General features: G+C 39.7%; 1 protein-coding gene across 1 annotated transcript in view; it reads right to left on the bottom strand.

Annotated features, from left to right (window-relative positions):
* Window positions 1-6,825: 6,825 nt before the first annotated feature.
* HORMAD2 (HORMA domain containing 2) overlaps window positions 6,826-20,478 on the bottom strand; it is a 75,398-nt gene continuing 61,745 nt past the window's right edge. The window contains exon 10 of the mRNA XM_058532293.1: window positions 6,826-7,127. Coding sequence (XP_058388276.1) covers window positions 7,023-7,127 — 105 coding nt within the window. The 3' untranslated portion in view covers window positions 6,826-7,022. The remainder of the gene's footprint in view (window positions 7,128-20,478) is intronic.

Genomic DNA, 20,478 nt, shown 5'->3' with positions numbered 1-20,478 from the left:
TTTTAAGGTTAATTGGCAATATTAATAAGTGGCAAATATAGGCCTCAAATAAGAGGTGCTAATAAATAATTTGAAATGTTTGGAAAAATATGATCTATGTTTAATAAAACCCCATCAGTGAGTGAAAATTGGTTTCATCATTCACATTTTCATTATCCTGTTTCTCCTAGGGTCTGCAGTTTTACCTTAGCAAACTTGCCTCTCACTTGATAGGAATTTGTCTCCATTATGATTTAGTTCAGTGGTTTCTTTCTCATACCATTACAGCTGGGGAGCCATTTCATTATGCTGGGAAGTTTCTGAACCTGCAATGTAATTAATTCCCTTAATAGGCTCCTCTTTAGGGAAGCCCCATTAGCAGACATCACTATGAATTAACATCTTAGTCCAGGAGAAAAGCTCTTTGGAGGCAAGAGTGGAACAGATAAATCTTTGTTGAGAAATGTGACCAGGGGACTTAACCACATTCCTTGTGGTTTCAGAATGACATGTGTATTCTGGGACCCATAGATAGGCAGAGATAGTTGTCATTCTCAGTAATGCCCTGACCACACCAGTTCTGTAACATAAAGAGATAGTTCTAAATGTTATAATTTCTTAGAAGAAAGCAGGGTGGCTGGTGTGCACGTTGAAGGCGAGGGAATGAAACTCTGCCTGCTTGACTGACTAACACCTGTGAAGCAAGGCTCCCAGCCATTTAAAGCACACTTGAGGACTGGTGGACAAACCCGTTATATATTAACCTACTGGGATGTTTTTTTCCTCCCTTGATTGTGTTAAATAGTAATGAAGTCTTTCTGTTGGTGTTTGAATATTTTCTTGATTATTTTCACATATAGTCTCTGGAAGCAGGTAGCTTTGTTCAAAATTCTGGCTCTGCTATTTACTAGCTGTGTAAGCTTGGGTAGGTGATTTAACGTCTCTGTATCTTAGATATCTCATCTGAAATTGAGATAACAGCAGTACCTGCCTCCTTTGGTTGTGGAGAGGATTAGATGAATGAGCACATGTTGGTGCTTAGTAAAGGGCCTGGCCCAGAGTAAGCACCCTTGATGTTGACTGATGCTATGATTAGCTCTGCAGAGTGGAGGTCCCACCATGTCACGTAGGCCTGAAACACAGAAGCCGAAAAACTCTGACAAAGAGGAGTGGGTGTGTGGGCCCGGGTAGGGGCACTGGCTACAAAGGGACATGAGGGAACTTCCGGGGGTGACAGAAATGCTCTGTATCCTGGTTGTGGTGGCGGTTACCCTGGTGTAAGCTTAAAAAAAATCATTCAAACAATTTCCCTGATTACCCTCCCTTAATATACCAGTCCAGGCCCTAACCACTTTACATCTGGATTAATGCAGAAGTCCCCTGGTCGATTTTCTGTCTCTGAGCTCTTTCTTCTCTAATTCCTCCTTAGCGTGTCCATGCTCACCCCCACTTCTGGGGCCATGTCAATAAACATGCCTAGACCAGAATATGTTGCCATTTGTTTAAAAAGGAGGGAAAGAAACAAATGTGCATATACTAGTATGTTTACTAATTTATGCCTAAAATAGCTCTGGAAAGATATATGAGAAGGTGGCTATGGTAGTTACCTATGGGGAGGGGACCTGGGTGGCTGGGGACAGTGTGGGAGGGATGTTTTTCACTATATAGCCTTTTGTTCCTTTTGAATTGTAAATCATGTGAATGTATTACCTAATCAAAAATAAATAAATAAAATGTAGGAAATAATAAGAACCCTGCCAAATTCATCTGTTCATTCAACAACATTTACTGGGCATCTACCGCTTGCCAGGCATACAGCAGGGTTAAAGAGTCCACAGCCATGATTGTGTTTCATCAGCAGGATCCTTCATAAACTGTGCGTCACAGGCCCTGTCTGCTTGTTTGGCTTTAAAGCTTGCTTACAGGAGATAGAAAGTGCACTGGTTAATTACAATGGCCATGGCTGGCATATGATTTAGGAAAAAGCAAGGTCAGGGTCAATTATGCTACAAAGGACCTTCTTCCACATTATGAAAAGACGTAAAAAGCTGTAGAAAGGCAAGGGTATCAGATAATATCTCATAACTAACATGTATTGAGCATTAACTTTCTATGTGTCAGGCATTCTTCTAAGGGCTTTACCTGAGCTAACTCATTTAGTTCTCACAACAACTCTGAGGAAGACACTATTATGGCCTCCATTTTACAGATGAGGAAACCGAAGTACAGAGAGAGAACTTACCCAGAGTCACACAGCTAGTAAGTAGGATGACCACGTTTGAACCCAGACAATGTTTAACTCCAGAACCTTCAGTTTTAACCACTTCACTCTACTGCCTTTTGGGAAAAGGACTTATAGAATGTTCCTTTGCTCCAAAATATTTCTGTTAAAATTCTACCATTAATAGAAGTGTTATAGAATTTTACAGCTGGAAGGGACCTCAGTGTTCATTTGATTCAATTCTTATCCAAAGGGACAACATCCTGGACAACTCAACTTGAACACCTCTAGTGACAGGGAACTCATTATGGCCAGAAGCAGTCACCAGCTGACAACTCGAATTGCTAACAAAAACATTCAAATGTTGATCACCTTCCATGTGCCATACTTTGCTAGAGCATGGGAGAGAAATTCTTCAATATGTTGAATCTGAATCTGCCTCCCTACAACTTCTTCCCACTGGGTCTGTGTTCTGCTCTTTGGAACAACACAAATTGTGTCTGTGGTTCCCTGCAATTCATGACAGCCTCACATATATTTGAAGACAGCTACAAAGTTCTCCTTGGAAGTTCTTTTTCCCTGTTTATTCAATCTCTTCTCATATCACCTTCCCTAGGTGAGATTCATTTTTCTTATTAACAAGCTTCTGTTTTAAAATGCAAACGTGGGAGGGAAGCACATTAAGCTTAATCTGATGCTTCCCTTCCATCAAACTGTCTGGAGGGAAAGGGAGTTTCGATTTGAGGAAAAGAGTGGGGAGGGTACTCAGAACAGAGGCAATCAGGAGCATGGTCCAAGTGCTGGCCCAGGCTTGGAGAGGGTGTTGATGCAGGCTCTTTGGGTAGGCAAAAAGCAGCTCAGGGATCCTGAGCTCCTGAGAGTAAGGAAGAAGATATGTCAAGAGTTAAAAAATAGCAATAATGATGAACATCTGTTGGGCACTGACTATATGCGTGCTGGGCAGTTTGTCTAAACTGCCTCGCTTAATCCTCACCACAGTGATACTAGGTAGATACCGTGATTATCCAGGTTACAGATGGAGTAAACTGAGGGCTAGAGAATTCCTGACTCATCTAGAAAATGGCAGTCAGGTTTTGAAGCCAGCAGCCTAGGCTTTTCTTACTCACCTCGCTAAAAGGAAAATGAAAACCTAACTTGGTCCTCTTACCCTAGAGCCAAATAGTAATTATCCAAATGGAACCTAGATACCCCAGACTTCTCCAGCCCTTGGGAGTCCTGCAATAGCCAAATAATAACCCTGCAAAGTCCACTCTTCTACCAGGTTTCTGCCCCTAAGTATTTGAGTCTCAAAGGAATGTTCCATGCTCCACCAGTCTGTCTTAGATGTTTTTGGCTGTCTCAATCAGCCTGCCTCTCCATTCCTGCCACGCGGAAATTCTTGCACTGCTGAGCCTCACGGCACAGTTAAAGACCAGACTAAAATGTTTAATGAGACTTTTTCCTAGGGTCCCCTATTGAGCAAATCTCACGTGCAACTTCCGGCCAGGCTGCAGGGATCATTTTACCACCGCCCCCCACACAGTCTGCTAGCAGTCCTTGTGAGCCCACCACCTCCTACAAGAGTCAGTCTCAACAACTATGACACTTCCAGGAGGTAACACTCTATTTGCAGAGATGCAGTGCACTCAAGGGGAAGTTATATGAGCAGATTAGCACCTCAAGTCTCTCCATTTCTGGATAGGGTCTTGGCTTTACCATTGCATAACCAAAGGGCCCATTAATTGAGGCCCTCAATGGTGCCCTCATCCTCTACAGAAACTGAAAACTGTATAGCAAGTCTCAGCCAGGGCCTCATTACACAAACACATAATCACACTTAAGATATTACTTTTTTTTCAATATAAACTAATAACTTCTAAAGAGGATGCATTTGGGACAAACAAAGGCATTTTCTCACTTCTCTAGAATCTAGAATCATACAGTGGGAGGATCTTGCCTTAACTCTTACAAGCACAGTGTTTTAAGTCTCATTTTTTCATCTGAGTCCTCCTTCTGAATGATGATAATTATAACTGAGAATTATTTTTACTATAAGAATCTGTGGAAATCTCTAAAGATCCAATACTGTTGGGTTTGAAACCATAAATTGACAATTTTAAAGGTATTGAAAACTGGCTCTAATGGTTACTGTTATTTTAAAAACACATCCACAACTTTGAACTTGTATGAGTGCAACTTTGACACTGATGAACATTTCCAGCCTCTTCCTGGCAGGGGTGAGCTGGAGAATGAAAGAACCCAGACACCAGAGGGACCTGCGAGAGGGGAAATGAAGGTGCGGTTTCGGTGCCTGGCTTCAAAGGCTGGAGGCAATCAAGAGCCTAACCCATCTCTCTCCAGCTAGGCCAACTTTCTGTAAAGACAGAAAAACCCCAAACAGCTGAAGTCAAATTTCCCCTGCATGATTTTTAATTTAACAGTGTCCCAGTTTCCAAGCTATCTTCATCTGATCTTTGTAGTCACACCGATGAATAAGCACAGTCAGGGTCAGGGAATGGCTACTGTGGCACAGCTCAGGCTCCCCAGCTCGGGGCCAATTTCTCATTCTTTTCACTGAAGTTCCAGCTCCTTGATGAACTTGTGTTTACTCATTCTATTACTATTAAGGACAGAAATGAATAGACTAGAGAAAGGATTTTTTTCCTCCTAATGAATCATTCAGTAAATAGAATTGAATACCCTCCAATCTTGATGGCTGGTTGCATGTATGAGCTCTGCTGTGTAAAATCAGCTAGTTCACATTTTCATTGTTCTCAGATCCTCTTGATAACAGATCTCCTTCCCAGTGTGCCCAGCCAAGGGCATAAGCCCAGCAACTTCTCTCTGCTGCTTCATACACACACTGCATCAGACATACACATTCCACCTATTGGCATCGATAAAAGACTGTTCCATTGGGGGACAGGGGTGTTAACTGAGACAATAAAATCACTATAGAAAATTTCTAGACAGACTCAGATTCTAGACTTTGACTTAGAGGAGCTGCAACCTTATGCTAAGTTTATGAAAATTGTAAATATAGATTGAGAGCTAAATTTCTCTTTTAAACAAAATGGTTCCTTCTGAAATCCAGAGTGACTAATTACTCCACAGAATCAGTTTGCTTTGAGAGTCAAAGACTCCTAGAGTCTTTGTAAAGCTCCTTTGTGTTCTGACACTGGTAGTGAGGGTACGCTCGCTATCTTACAAGGCAGCCCATTTCAAAATTTTGACAGCCTGAGGAATTAGACAGTTCCTCCTTATCCTGAGCCAAATTGACCTCCTGTAGCTTTCACCAATTTGGTCTTAGATCTACCCTCTAGAGAGACACAAAATAAACCTAATCCCTCTACTAGACAGCTAATCTCTTTATATGATTCTCTTAAAAGAAATTGTGGTGACTCAGGCTACAATTCTATCAAGGATATAATAAACCCAATACTTTTCCCCTCCTTCCCCTTTCAGTAGCAGAGCAAGCTTATGTGAGTATACTTAACATGCTGGAAGAAGAGAAAATGCTCCTCCCTGGCAGGCCCTGGTGCTACAGCCCAGTTCAAGACCCCAGTTTGTAGGCTGCCTATGTGCAGTCAGAAATGGATGAGATTCTGGCAAAGGGTGGTGCTGGACAGGCAAGCTCCCTCAGATTTTCCTCTCTGTTACAGTAACACACAGCCTTCTGCTGACTTAAGCGCATGTCTGGCTCCAGAGATTCTCTTCTTAGTCTGGGTCAGAGGTCCGGGTTCTCAATCTTTTGTGTGCATTAGAATCCAGGGAGCTTTCCACAGGGCCCCACCTTTGAGATTTGGATTTAATAGAAATGAGGCTGGCCCAGAAATATGTATTTTAACAAGCACTCCAGGTATGATGTTCTTACTACACTTGCAGAAACACTGATCTAAGTGAAGAAGAAAAGACGAGCAAAAAAAATACCTTGCATTTTGGTTTATTTAACCAGAAAGCATACACACTTAACATTTAACATATTGGTTCTATACGTTTAAGTTAAATTATTAAATTCCATGTTATATAAATGACAAAAATAACACTTTAGTCATTTACTATTCATTCGATACTAATCATTAAAGCTATCAGAGTTCTTCCAGAATAAGGAGGGGACGAGTAACATCATCTTCAGGTTACAGACTGATAAACTGAAATGCTTGGTGGGAAGCATTCAACATGGGCCTTAAGACAGGTGCCAGGCTCCTGCACTGCAGCCTATTTCCTAGTCTCGGGTTGGCCAACACGAACAGGGCCTAGGGCCAGATGTGAGGAACTTGACAGGGAGAGTACGTTTTGGTCTGACACTTAGCTGATCAACCTTGTGATTGAAGTTAACACAAAAATCACACCTGGATAAGCACCACCACACACATCCTATGCAATTCTGTGGGAATTCCAATAAAGCTATAGAGGGATTCCAGTACACAGGTTACAACAAGTTAAAACATTTCACAGTAGTCTAAATACCTGGGGAGTTTAATTATGCAAAGAAAACCCTCTCTCCTTTGAGAACAACAGCTTATTTCTTTTCAAAATAGCTACTGTGGTTCTTTTACAAATATAAAGGATGTCTCATCTCTAATTCAGCCTTGAAGTAATGCTATCCCAAGGCAGCCCTGGTGACATTTTTTCCTTGTGGCAAAGTGAACACAAGTCCTACTGGGTAATTTAGCACTTAGTAAATTGACTAAAAAAGTTGAGCAACAAATTGAGTAAAAGGTTTTGGTGATAGAAACTTACTTTCCTACTAAGACACTTCATGCATGTTTGTTGCAAAATAAAATTATTTTAGCATAAATGTAATGAAGGGATCTAACTTTCATTTTCTGTCAGGGATGAAGACTTTCACTGGTTCGCTGACCTTCCTCTTCTTCCTGGAGCTCTCAGAACTTTGCTGACTGCACACAAAATTCATTCTTTGAATCTGTGAGAATCACCAGAGAGAGGCACAATTCAGCAGGGATTTTGACATCTGCACAAGGCATATACAAGACACGTAGGCCAAGCGTTAATCCCACCAGCTGTATAACGGATCCAAACCTGCTTTCCTATGGGCGGTTTGGCCCTGCACAGAGGCCCTGCTGCCAGTATCAGAGGCTGGTATTCCAAGTTTCAGGAGCTGATGTCCTCTGAGGGCAGCCAGTTTCACGGACATTTTTTTGGCTCTCTTTAGTGAATTCAGCACATCCAACTCTTGAGGGAAGAGTTATCAAGGTGTGGGGCCAACAAGGAGCAATTAGGGGTCAGGAGAGATCTAGGCACTAATGGCTTTAGAGGCAAATAGAATTTAAGTCCCAATTTGAATTAGCAGAAACATATAGCCTTATCTTTTCCATCATGGGTTCAAATTAATGAATTAGGAAGGACCATGGTCCTTCTTTCTGCTTGAAGAGAAGTAGATTTTATTGATTAAAGGGAAGTTGATTAGTGAATCATCATATAGATGTATTTCTCCATTAGGCTCAGCTTTGGCAAAGATTTTAGAACTTCTTTTTGCTTAAGTGAGTGAACAACTAGATGTATTATAATCTTTCAGACAATCCCTAATGCTTGGAATTCCAAGAAACACATAGAGGACATTTTTATATTTTCCAGCCACTAGATGGGAGGAAAGGTTTTTCTATGTTCTCTGTTCTTTCTTTGGTAGGAAAATGGACTAAGATATATATGTTTAAGCAAGACTTGTCAGAATATCTAGTAGAGGTTCCAACATTATCCTTTTATATTTTGTTATAGATACAGATTATTAGCTATTATCTATTATTAGATAATATCATATCAATAATCTATTATTATTGATATGATATTACTTCAAAACAGTGGGAAAGTCAATAAAGCATTTAATTACCATTTCAAACCAAAGATTGGATCTGCAAATGGTTAATGTAATCACTAATTTTTTTTAGTTTTAGAAACCAGTTGAATTCCTGATCTCAGAAACCATAAATTCCCTTTGGCTTAAACTAAGAAACTAACTATACAGAACAGTAAAACTGTGAGAAAATAAATGGAGCTGTTCATCAAATAACCGGTTTGCTTAGATATGTAAAAGTTTGAAATGGTCTGCTCTAAAGGAAAGGAAACAGCAACATAAAAACCCAAAGCACAAAAACCAACTTCTTTATCTAGGAGATGAATTTGTTACATTATGGCTGTAAGAAAAAGTACTTGGTAAAATCCAGCTTTTCTAGAAATGTTGCTTGGGCATGCTTTCCATTCAAACAAACTTATCCTCACTTCTATCAAGTCTGGATACATTGAGAAGAAGAGAAAAGGGATGTACAAATCCTCAAATGACAAGTTGGCCTGATGGTTTAATAGTTTTGTTCTCTTTTTCTTCTTTGCTCAAGTAAATCAGAGTCTTCTTACAAGTTAGAACTGTAATTTTATTATAGTAAGTTAATCAAAACATCTTTAATAATGTATACAATCTGAAGGAAACCAGTGAGGCCTGGGAACTCTCAATGGTTTATAGAAAACTAGTGGGTTCAAATGATCAGTTAGGGGACAATTCCTAACATAGATGAATAATCTATATGAACTATATAAACCAACAAATTTACCCATACAAAGGAACATTTGAGAAACATTTTTCAGGTGTATTCCAACTGGCTGAGTTTGCATATTTGATGCTAAAGCCAACCAGGCAAGCAAAGGGCCAGCAATCAGGCAGGCTAGACAATTATCTGGATGATTTGAGCAACATCGAATGATCATCAAATGATTTCCAATGCATGTCTTATTATATTTTAAACAGATAGTTTTTAAAATGTTTCTTGAATACAGCCTAACAAGAGGCTACTATGATCCACTTACCAACAGAGCCTCAGGAGTAGAGTATCTACATATATGTCTGAAAAAAGCCCGGAAGATATGCTTTCTTCTGGATGACATTTCCCTCCTTTCCATTTTTGGTGTGGTAACATATTCTCCATTTGAGAAGTCAAAGAGCAGGTTTTGCCTTAAGCACAGATAGGATAGCTGGCTGACTTGGTAGCAGTATCTGAACAGCACTGGAAGGGGTCCCTTTTTCTAAACTACTCCATTTATCATTAATTTATTTATTTGTTCATTAAAAAAAAAATTGTTACTTGAATGTTCTCCCAGAGTTCTGTCTTTGGCCATCTTTTCTCCTTATTCTCCACACTCCCTCTGAGTGATCTCATCCACTCCTAGGAATCAGTTACCATTTATAAGCAAAGACCTCCACATTGATGTATTCAGCCTAGATCTTCCTTTTGAACTCCAAATCCATGTGTGTAATCAACCACCTACTAAAAGTTTCCACATGGATGTCCAAAAAATCTCAAAATGAAATGTGTCCAGAATTAGAATTTATCATCTGCCTCTCTAAGGCTGCTCTCAATCTTTGTTCTCACTCTCTGTGATCCCCCTGGAGGTGTTCAAGTTAAAAACCTGGGAGTCATCCATGGCTACTCCATCATTCTCACCCTAACATCTAACTAATCATTCATTTCTGCTGATCTTTACTTCCTTAATATCCCTCAAATCCATCCATTTTTCTCTAATGCCATTGTCTCTACTTTAGCCCAGGCCAACATCATCTCTCCCAATTACTGGGTCTCGAACTCCCACTATTACTGCTTCTCCAATCTATTCTCCACTCTGGAGCCTAAGTAGTCTTATGCGTAAATCTGACCACATCACTCTTCTGATTCATCATCTATCCATTAATGACTTCCCATTGTCCTCAGGATAAAGGCCAGGCTCTTTATGGCCCTGGCCCATCTCTGCAGCTTCATCTTGCCTCAGACTGACTTAGCCACTTGCAAGTCTCCAAAAGGACCCTGCTTGCTCCCCTCTGGACTTTGCCTTCAATGCCCACTCCCATGCTCTGCTCCTCCCTTCATCACCAGGCCCAGGGTCAGCCCTGGAGTTTCCTCTGCCTACTGGCCTTCTCTAACATCCCTAGGGCTGTGTTCCATTCTTACACCTTTTGTAGCATTTACTACATTGTATTATCAGGCCTACTTACAAGTCTTCTCATCTAGAGTATAAACTGCTTGAGGTTAGTGACAATATCATAGTCATCTTTGTATTCCCAGTTCCTGGCATCTGGTAGGTGCTCTTAAATTATTGGCTGAATGAATGAATACATTTTGAAATTGATTTTAAGCCAGGCACTGCTCTGGGCACTAGTACCGTATCTCTAGTAATATAAAGATGAATAAGACACAGTCGTTTTCAAGGATTGAGTTTTGTAAGGGAGAGGTATTAAGCACATGATTACAATATAATGCAATACAATGGACATTCATTCAACAGCCACAATAGACATTCATTCATTCAGCAATTATTTATTGAGTGGCAGCTCTATGCATGGTACTGTTCTAGGTGCTTGGGACACATTAATGAACAAAGGAGATAAGAATCCTGCCCTGTAGATCTTATAATCTGGCCATGTTACTTTTTGGCTTAATAATATCCAATGGCATCTCACTGCTTTTAGGAAAAAGTCCACAGTCTCTGCCTTGGCTTTGCATGCACCATCAGTGGTTCTTTACATTTCTAGGGAGGGAGAAGGGTCACAGATTAGCTGTAAGACCCTGAAAGCTATGAAAGCTATGCACTCTCTCCTCAGAAAAATGCTCACACCTCCACTCACACACTCATCCACTGTGGCAGGCCATTTGAGGAGGCTCCTAGACCCCCTGAGTGCCTCCCAATACAATCACTACCCCACAAGCCCCGTCTGTGCCCAGCGGCACCAGCCTCATCTCCTCTACTTTACTCTCACTCTCTGCCCTCTCAGTTTTCCCATACCTTGCTTCTTCCTGATTCTGGACCTTTGCACACGATATTCCTTCTGCCTAAAATGCTTTTTCCCCTCCACCAATCCTCTCTTGATCTAGTTAATTCTTACTCATTCTTCATACCTCAGATGAAAAATTATTTCCTCAAAGAAATATTCCCTACTCCTATTCCAATTAAGTTAGGGCCCCCAATCACATGCGCTTAATGGAGTTCCAGGAGATCAGGAACATGCTTGTCCTGGTTGCAACTTGCACACAGTAGGGTCTCAATAAATATTTTTTCGTGAATAAATGAATGATTCTTCAAAGACCACTCTGCCTGCAGTGTAGAAATGTATTGGAGGCATCAAGTGGATGCAGGGTGATGAGTCACGCTATTGCAGCAGTCAGGTGATAACTTGAGTGGCAGTGCGGACGGAGAGAAGTTAACAGTGAGAGAAATATTTAGAAGGTGGAGTCAGAAGGATGGGCAATTGGATATGATGATAAAGGAGAGGTAGGTAGGTCAATAATAACTCCCAGTTTCTGGTTTAGCTAACTTCATGGATGAAGGTACTATTCTCTCAGGTAGAGAACAATTGGAGTTTTGAACCTGCTGAGAACCTGCGAAAACCCCAAGTGGACATATTGAACAGGCAGCTGTATATGGAAGTCTGGAGCTCAGGAGAGAGGTCTGGTTGGAGATATAAACTTGAGAGTCATCAGCATGTGGAGGTTAATTAATGCCATGGGTGTGGAAGAGTTTGCCTATTGAGCGATCAGAGCGTGAGAAGGGAAAGGGGCCAGGACATAGCCTTAAGGAACTCCAACATTTTAGAGATTAGGTGAAAGATGAGCCAACAAAGGAGATTGAGAAAGAGAGAGAAAAGAAGACTAGCAAATTGTCATGTAAAGAAAGCCAAGGGAAGAGAATTTTAAGAAGAGGGAGCGGGAAAAAAAAAAGGGGAGGGTGATGGACGTGGTCAATAGAGTCAGGTGTTGCTGAGAGGTCAAGGAAGATGAGGACTGAACCACTTGATTTAGCCACATGGAGGTTACTAGGTGCGTTGGATTGGTGGGGGAAGAAATCACCTTGAAGTCAGTTGCAGAGTACATTAAAAAAAAAAAATTGAGACAGCAAGTATACAAAGTTTAATAAAAGTCAAGAGGGAGTGACCACCTCTGCCTGGGGAATTTAGAGAAGGCTTCTTAGCAGGAGAGGAACGTTGAGCCAGGTCTTAAAGAATGAGTAGGAGTTCACCCGACTGGAGATGGTGGTAGGGGTGGTGGTGGTGGAAGAGGTCATTCGAGGCAGAAGATTCAGCATGTCTAAAGACACTGAATCATGAAAAGACATGGAAGGTATGTGGGACAGCAAGAAATGTCCCTTTATTAGATTGGTTCTTAGGGTTAGGCATTATGTATCCAACACCCTTCTGTTAAAAATGTAAATTCCTGGGAGCCGGCCCGGTGACATAGCGGTTAAGTGCACGCACTCGCTACAGCGGCCGGGGGTTCACAGGTTCGGATCCCAGGTGCGCACCAATGCACCGCTTGTCAAGCCATGCTGTGGCGGCGTCCCATATAAAGTAGAGGAAGATAGGCACAGATGTTAGCCCAGAGCCAATCTGCCTCGGTAAAAAGAGGAGGATTGGCATTGGATGTTAGCTCAGGGCTGATCTTCCTCTCACACACACACACACACACACACACACAAATGTAAATTCCCCCAGAATTATTATTCAGTATGACGTTAGTGTAAATTAACTTATCAAATGGTCTTCAAGTGGCACTGCAAGCAGGCCCTCAGAGGCTTTCCAAAGAAGACAAATAAGTCTGATACAGAAAAAGCAGTTCAGGGCACAGTACTCACTTTGCATTAGGAGGTAGATCTGTGTGGGGAATCAAGGGGAGGGGGTAGCCCCAGACAACCAGGAAATATTGTGCGTATTTTATATGCCTGAGGTAAGAGTGCAGTGAATTTTGCTTACTTCAAAATTATTTGTCAGGTCAGATCTGGCAAAATGTTTTCTCTGTAAAAAACTAGTCCCTACCAATACAGATTTATAATCAAGTGTTAAGTATGGAATTTTTGGATTTGGAAGTTCCCAGATCAAGGAATTTTATGGTTCACAGAGGGTCTGTGCCTGTATAAGTAAGTTATAGTAGTGATCTTAGTTTTGATTCCTCTCTTTTATCATTTATCTTTTCTGCACAATGAAAGGTAGATCAACAGCGATTAAAAAATAAATGCTATTAGCATAAATGTAGCTCATGTTAACATTGTGATGAATGAGCAATAAGAAACCAAATACTTAAAGAGAACACTTACCTCCAACACCAGTGGAGCTATGAGCTCTCTGATATGTTGGGAAGTGCCTCACGTTTTACTGGAATTTATGAAGAGTTTGGCCATTCATTTACTTTCTTGATTTTCTGTAGTTTCTGACCAGGGTTCCGGACCATGGCTATTTCTATTTAGGAGGTAAATATATATTCTCCTTAGAGTCATAACCAAATATTTCCATTAATCTCCAAAAGTTATTATATTAATTCTCTCTTCCTGCATATTCTCTAAGGCATCATATGGCCTTAAAAGTTCTATAATTAATTCATTTATTCAACAAATGTTTTAGAGCACCTTCTCTGTGCCAGACATTGTGCTAAGCACTAAAGATAAAAAGCTGATCAAGACACACTCAATGGCCTCAAAGAGGGCCTAGTAGAGGAAACAAACTGGTTACAGATGAAATGATAGAGTCATGTCTAGGGTACAGCAGGGGTTCCAAAAAGATCTTATCAGCTCTTCCTGGGGAGGCCTGGCAAGGCTTCAAAGGGGATGTGAAGCTTAAACTAAGTAGTGCAAGATGAGCAGACATTCACCAGGCAAATAGCATTAGGAATTGAGGTTGCAGAGAGAACATTCTAAATAAAAAGAGCAGAGGTACAGGGATATAAAGCAGAGTACCTCTGGAGAATTGAGAATAGTTCAGTGGGACTAATAGGAAAGGCACTGGGTGGTGGCCTGGGTCAGACAGTGTCATTCTCCCAAGTTTGGACTTTGTGCTGTAATGGAGTGCCACCAAAGGGTTCTAAGAGCAGATTTGTTTAGAAAGATCCCTGTGGCAGCAGTGTGAGGGCTGGACTGGAAAGGAGTGAGACAAGAAGCAATGAGGCTAGCTCAGAAGAAAAACGATTTGAGAAAGAACAAGAGCAGCAGTGAGGTAAGAGAGGAGAGGACTAATAGGGCAGAGGGCTGAGGAGAGAGAGAATGAATGCCTGAACCAGAACCCTAACACAATGTCATCATTAATTGCAATAGGCAATGGGATGGCAAAGGAAAGAAAGGAGTAAAAATCACCCAAGTTTCTGGTAATGCCACTGACCAATATGGGAAATAGAGGAAGCTGAGGGCCTGGGTGGTGGGAACATGTGGGGAGGATGCATGGAGAAATAACTGACTCCATTTTCAAGAATCTGAATTGGAGGTGAGCTAGCCAAATGAAGATATCCACCAGGGCATTGACTATGTGACCGGTGCTCAGGATGGAGGAAATTGCATCACGAGCACATAGAGAAAGAAATATTCACTTTGGACAAAAGATGGGATGTTACTTGAGGTCTGGAAAGAAGGAGGTAAAAGTGGTTATAGATAGAGGTACATCTTTAAATATGGGGGCAGGAAGCTGAATGATTCACATTTGACAGCCTTAATTATTTCTATGAAGTAGAGTTCAGGTCATCTTCTTAGAAAGGGAGGGAATTGGTCTTGGGTGGTGCTTAAGACACTTACGTGGTGAAAGTATGGACAATGCGAAAGGGAGCCAATGACTTTTAAAACTAATGTTAACTATTGCTTAATATCCACAGAGCTTTAAGAAATATCTTCACATTAAGATATACCTTCAAATTAAAATACTTAAGTTTGACATTAAAAATTTTGCTCTTCTTTTTACAAACATTTGAGTGCTTACAACAGACCACATACTGTGCTAAGCACATCACAAGTGTTATCTCATTTATTCCTCACAATAATTGTGTGAGGGCCAGGAAGGGGGTTTTATTCCTCTTTTACAGATGTGGAAACTGAAGCACAGAGAAGTGAAATGACTTGTCCAGTTCACACATTTAGTAAGTGGCAGTCTTGAACTCAGCTCTCCTGATTTCAAATTTAGTATTCCTCATAATTTGCTTCTTCAACCCAAAGAGGAAAACAAAGATAGGAAATTGTAGGCGAGGCAATCAGAACTCTATGTAGGGTTCATAGGCTTTTATCTGGGGTTGACCCTTTTTGGGCATAGCTTACTGGGACCTCAAACTAAACAGCCAAAGCTGAGTTCATTGTTTTTCCTTTGTAACCATTTTTTCCTCATGACTTTTAATTTCTGTTAATCACTATTTCCCAGTCATCAAAGGTGGAAAACATGGTTACCTCAGATTCCTCTCTCACCTCCTAATGCCTACACAGAGATCTTGTAATGAGTAAATGGAATAGCACAGATAGGGTACCTGGTACATCTCACACGTGCAAGTCATTCAGTGACTGATGGCTGTCATTTTTCCTACTGCTACAGGTATCCCTACTCCAGGCAAACTGGATCCCTGTGGTAAGCTGAAAAACAGGCCCCAAAAGATGTCCACATCCTAATCCCTGGAACCTGTGACTGTTACTTTATATGGCAAAAAAAGAGGGGGAGTTCTTTGCAGATGTGATTAAGGATCTTGAGATGGAGAGATTACCCTGCATTATCCAAGTAGACCCTACACTTACTCACATGTATCCTTAGAAGAGGGAAGCAGAGGGAAATTTGAACACATACAGAAGAGAAAAAGACAATGTGACCACTGAGGCAGAGACTAGAGTAAAGTGGCCACAAGCCAAGGAATGCCAGCAGCCACCAGAAGCTGGAAGAGGCAAAGAACAGAATCTCGCCTAGAGCCTCCAGAGGGAATATGGCTCTCCCTACACCTTGATTTCAGCCCAGTGACACTGATTTCGTACTTCTGCCCTCTAGTGAGAGAATACATTTCCGATGTTTTAAGCCCCTAAATTTGTGGCAATTTGTTACAGCAGTCCTAGGAAACTAATAACAGTTACAATCCCCAAACACATCTCATTCTTTTCCTTCTTCTCTATTTCCTTCACATTTCAGAAAATAAAAGTGTTCTATTACTTACTCTCTTTTAAAATTTTGAATAATTTCTTCAAGGTCAATCTTTAAAAGTACTTCATCCTCAAAGCCTTTCCTGTTCCTTTAATCTGATATGAATTTTCTTTCTTGAGCAAATCCCCACAGCACATTTTTGTAATTATGTTTTTCTGATAGCATAAATATTTGTACACAATTTGTCCTTTATCTGAGACTAGGTTTTAAGTTCTTTAGGAATCATTTGTATTACTATTATGCTCTTTAGGCTCTCTGCAATGCATTACAGTCTTTCACACAGTAGATATCAATGATTCTTTTGCTACCCACCTCTACTACCTACAAAAGTGTTCAATTACACAGTTATTCACATATCCTAAAGCTTCACTGTATTATGGTAGCCATTAGCCACATGTGACTATTTATACTTAAATTAATCAAAATTAAATAAAATTGAAAATTCAGTTCCTCAGTAGCATTAGCCACATTTCAAGTGTTCAGTAGCCATATGTGAGTGTTCAATTCAAATGTTCGATAGCCACACATTAGACATCACAAATATAGAACACTTTTATCATCACAGAAAGTTCTACTGGACAGAATTTCTTCACAGAGGCAATCTGGGTATAATCCAAGTAAACAGAAAGTTTCCTAGGGACCGTGGTGATAACAGGAATACAGAAACTAGAAATAATTTTTCCTTAAAATGCAAAGACTTATTATTGTAAAAATGTCAATTTTCCCAAGATTATTTTATCAAGTCAGTGCGACCCCAATCAATATTCTAATAATATGTCTGTTGGAACTTATTAAGCTGATTCTAATAACCACCTAGAAGAGAAAATGTACAGGAAAATCTTAAAAATACTGAAAAAGAAGAACTATGAGGTGAAAAGAGTTGCCCTTCCAGACAGGAAAACATAATATAAAGTTAGAGTAATTAAAACATGATAGCAGTAATATAGAAGTAGACATGTGGATCAGTGAAAGAGAATAGTGGTCTAAAAACAAACCTATGTATCTATAGGTTTTTAATTTATGATAAAAGTGGCATTCAAATTAGCAGGGAAAGGGTAGATGATTCAAGTGATACCAACACAATGGGAAAATGTTCTCACACCAGAAAAAGAAGTCCCAACTAGCTTAAGAAGCCAAATGTAAAAAGCAAAACTACAAACTTGTAAGAAAATATAGAAAAATTTGTTTATAACTTTAACATCGGGAAGACCTCCTTAAGCAAGATATAAAATGATAAAACCATGGAAAGACATCTCATGTTCCCAAATTGGAAGACTTAACATTGTCAAGATGTCAATACTACCCAAAACAATATAGAGTCAATACAATCTCTGTCAAAATCCTAATGACATTTTTTGCAGAAATAGAAAACTCCATTCTAAAATTCATATGGAACCTCAAGGGGCTGTGAAATGCCAAAACAATCTTGAAAAAGAAGAACAAAGTTGGAAGTCTCACACTTTCTGATTTCAAAACTTACTACACAGGGCCGGCCCCATGGCTTAGCGGTTAAGTGCACGTGCTCTGCTGCTGGCGGCCCGGGTTAGGATCCCAGGTGTGCACTGAGGCACTGTTTCTCCGGCCATACTGAGGCCGCGTCCCACATACAGCAACCAGAAGGATGTGCAGCTATGACATACAACTATCTACTGGGGCTTTGGGGGGAAAAAAATAAATAATTAAAAAAAAAACTTACTACAAAGCTACAGTAATCAAAACATGCAGTACTGGCCTAAAGACAGACAAATAGACCAATGGACTAGAATAGAGAGCTCAGAAATAAACCCTCACTTATATTGTCAAATGATTTTCAACAAGGGTGTCAAGAGCATTCAATGGGGAAAGGAAAATCTTTTCAACAAATGGTGTTGAGAAAACTGGATACCCACATGCAAAAGAATGAAGTTGGATCCTTATACTACACACAAAAATTAACTCAAAATGGATCAAAGACCTAATCATAAGAGCTAAAAGTATAGAACTCTTAGAAGAAAACATAGAGGGCAAGCTTCATGACATGGGATTTGGCAAGGATTTCTTGGATATGACACCAAAACACAGGCAACAAAAGAAAAAATAGATAAATTGGACTTCATAAAAATTAAAAACTTTCATGCATCAAAATATTAACAAGAGAGACAACCCATGGAATAAGAGAATATATTCGCAAAGCATATACTGATAAGAGATTAATATCCACAATATATAAAGAACTACAATTCAACAACAACAAAAACAACCTGATTAAAAACTGGGCAAAGGACTTGAATAGGCATTTCTCCAAAGAAGATATACAAATGACCAATAAGCAAATGAAAAGATTCTCAACATTACTAATAATTAGGGAAATGCAAATCAAAACCACAATGAGATATCACTTCACACCCATTAAGATGGCTATTATTAAAAAGAAAAGAAAAGTAGTGGGGATGATGTGGAGAAACTGGAACCTTTGTGCATTGCTGGTGGGAATGTAAAATGATGCAATGCTATGGAAAACAGTATGGCAGTTCCTCATAAAACTAAAAATAGAATTACTATATGATCCAGCAATTCCACTTCTAGGTATTTACCCAAAAGAACTGAAAGCAGGAACTTGAACAGATATTTGTACATCCATGTTAACAGCAGCATAATTCACAATAGCCAAACCGTGAAAGCAACCCAAATGTTCATCGGTATATGAATGGATAGACAAAATGTGGTATTTACATACAATGGAATATTATTTAGTCTTAAAAAGGAAGGAAATTTTGATATATGCTACAATATGGATAAAGCTTGAGGACATTATGCTAAGTCAAATAAGCCAGTCATTAAGGACAAATACTGTATGATTCCACTTATATGAGGTACCTAGAGCAGTCAAATTCGTGGAGACAGAAAGTAGAATGGTGGTTTCCAGGGGCTAGGGAGAGAGAAGGGGAGTTTATATAGGGAGTTACTGTTTAATGGGTATGGAGTTTCATTTTGCAAAAATAGAAAAAGTTCTGGAGATGGATGGTGGTGATGGTTGCATAACAATATAAATATATTTAATGCTACTGAACTGTACACTTAAAAACAGTTAATTAAAATGATAAATTTTATGTTAGATATATATTTTACCAGGATAAAAAAATGAAAACAAAATTGGCACATGATAAAAAAAAAAAAAGAAGAAGAAGAAGAAACTGTGAAGGAAAACACATTTCCTACGGTGGTATAGTCTTTGAACAGGACAATCTGGAGGATCTACAAAAACTTCAAATGCACATATCCTCGAACCCCCAGGCCTCTACTCTAGAGAAATGCTTCCATATGCACACAGAGTTAGTTCAAGAACATTCCCTGAAGCACTCTTCCTAAGGAAAAGTGAAAACAACTTGAATGTTCCAGTAACAGCAGAAAGTTGAAACAAACTAGAGCACTTGACTACTAAGGAATACTATGCAGTAGTTAAAAAGAATGAGGTTAATCTAAATATATTAACAAGCAAAAATCTCCAAGACATATGTTAAGTAAAAAAAGCAAGTTTCAGAAAAAGACAATATTATCCCATTTATTCTTTTAAAATGTCCACAAATTAAATATATGTATGTGTATGTATATATATACACACTATATATCCATATATATCTATGCATATATATAGTGCAGTCCTATAGAAATAGAATGCAAGACACAATTATAAGCCATATATATAACTTTAAATTTTCTAGTAAATATATTTAAAAAAGAAACAGATGAAGTTCAATTTTTGTGTGTGTGTGTGTGTGTGTGTGTGTGTGTGTGTGTATGTGTGTGAGGAAGATCAGCCCTGAGCTAACATCCGTGCTAATCCTCCTCTTTTTGCTGAGGAAGACCAGCTCTGAGCTAATATCTATTGCCAATCCTCCTTCTTCTTTTTCCCCAAAGCCACAGTAGATAGTTGTATGTTATAGCTGCACATCCTTCTAGTTGCTGTATGTGGGACACCGCCTCAGCACGGCCGGACAAGCGATGCATTGGTGCGCGCCTGGGATCCAAACCCGGGCCGCCAGCAGTGGAGCCCGTGCACTTAACCGCTGAGCCACGGGGCCGGCCCCAGATGAAGTTAAATTTTAATAATTATTTTTATTTAATCCAATATACCGAAAATATTTCAATATGTAATCAATATAAAAATTATTGAGATATGATACATTATTTTTTTTCATACTATGTCTTCACAATTCAGTGTATAATTTACGCTTATAGCACATCGCAACTCGAATTGGCCACATGTAGCTAGTGGCTACCATAGTGCACACTACATCTTGTGTGTGTGTGTGTGTGTGTGTGTGTGTGTGTGTGTGTGTTTTCAATACAAAGTCAAAGATATGGAATATCCTTATTG

The sequence above is a fragment of the Diceros bicornis genome, chromosome 35 (assembly GCF_020826845.1).
Source record: "Diceros bicornis minor isolate mBicDic1 chromosome 35, mDicBic1.mat.cur, whole genome shotgun sequence".
Lineage (NCBI taxonomy): Eukaryota > Metazoa > Chordata > Mammalia > Perissodactyla > Rhinocerotidae > Diceros > Diceros bicornis.
This window is presented reverse-complemented; position numbering and strand designations above follow the sequence as displayed.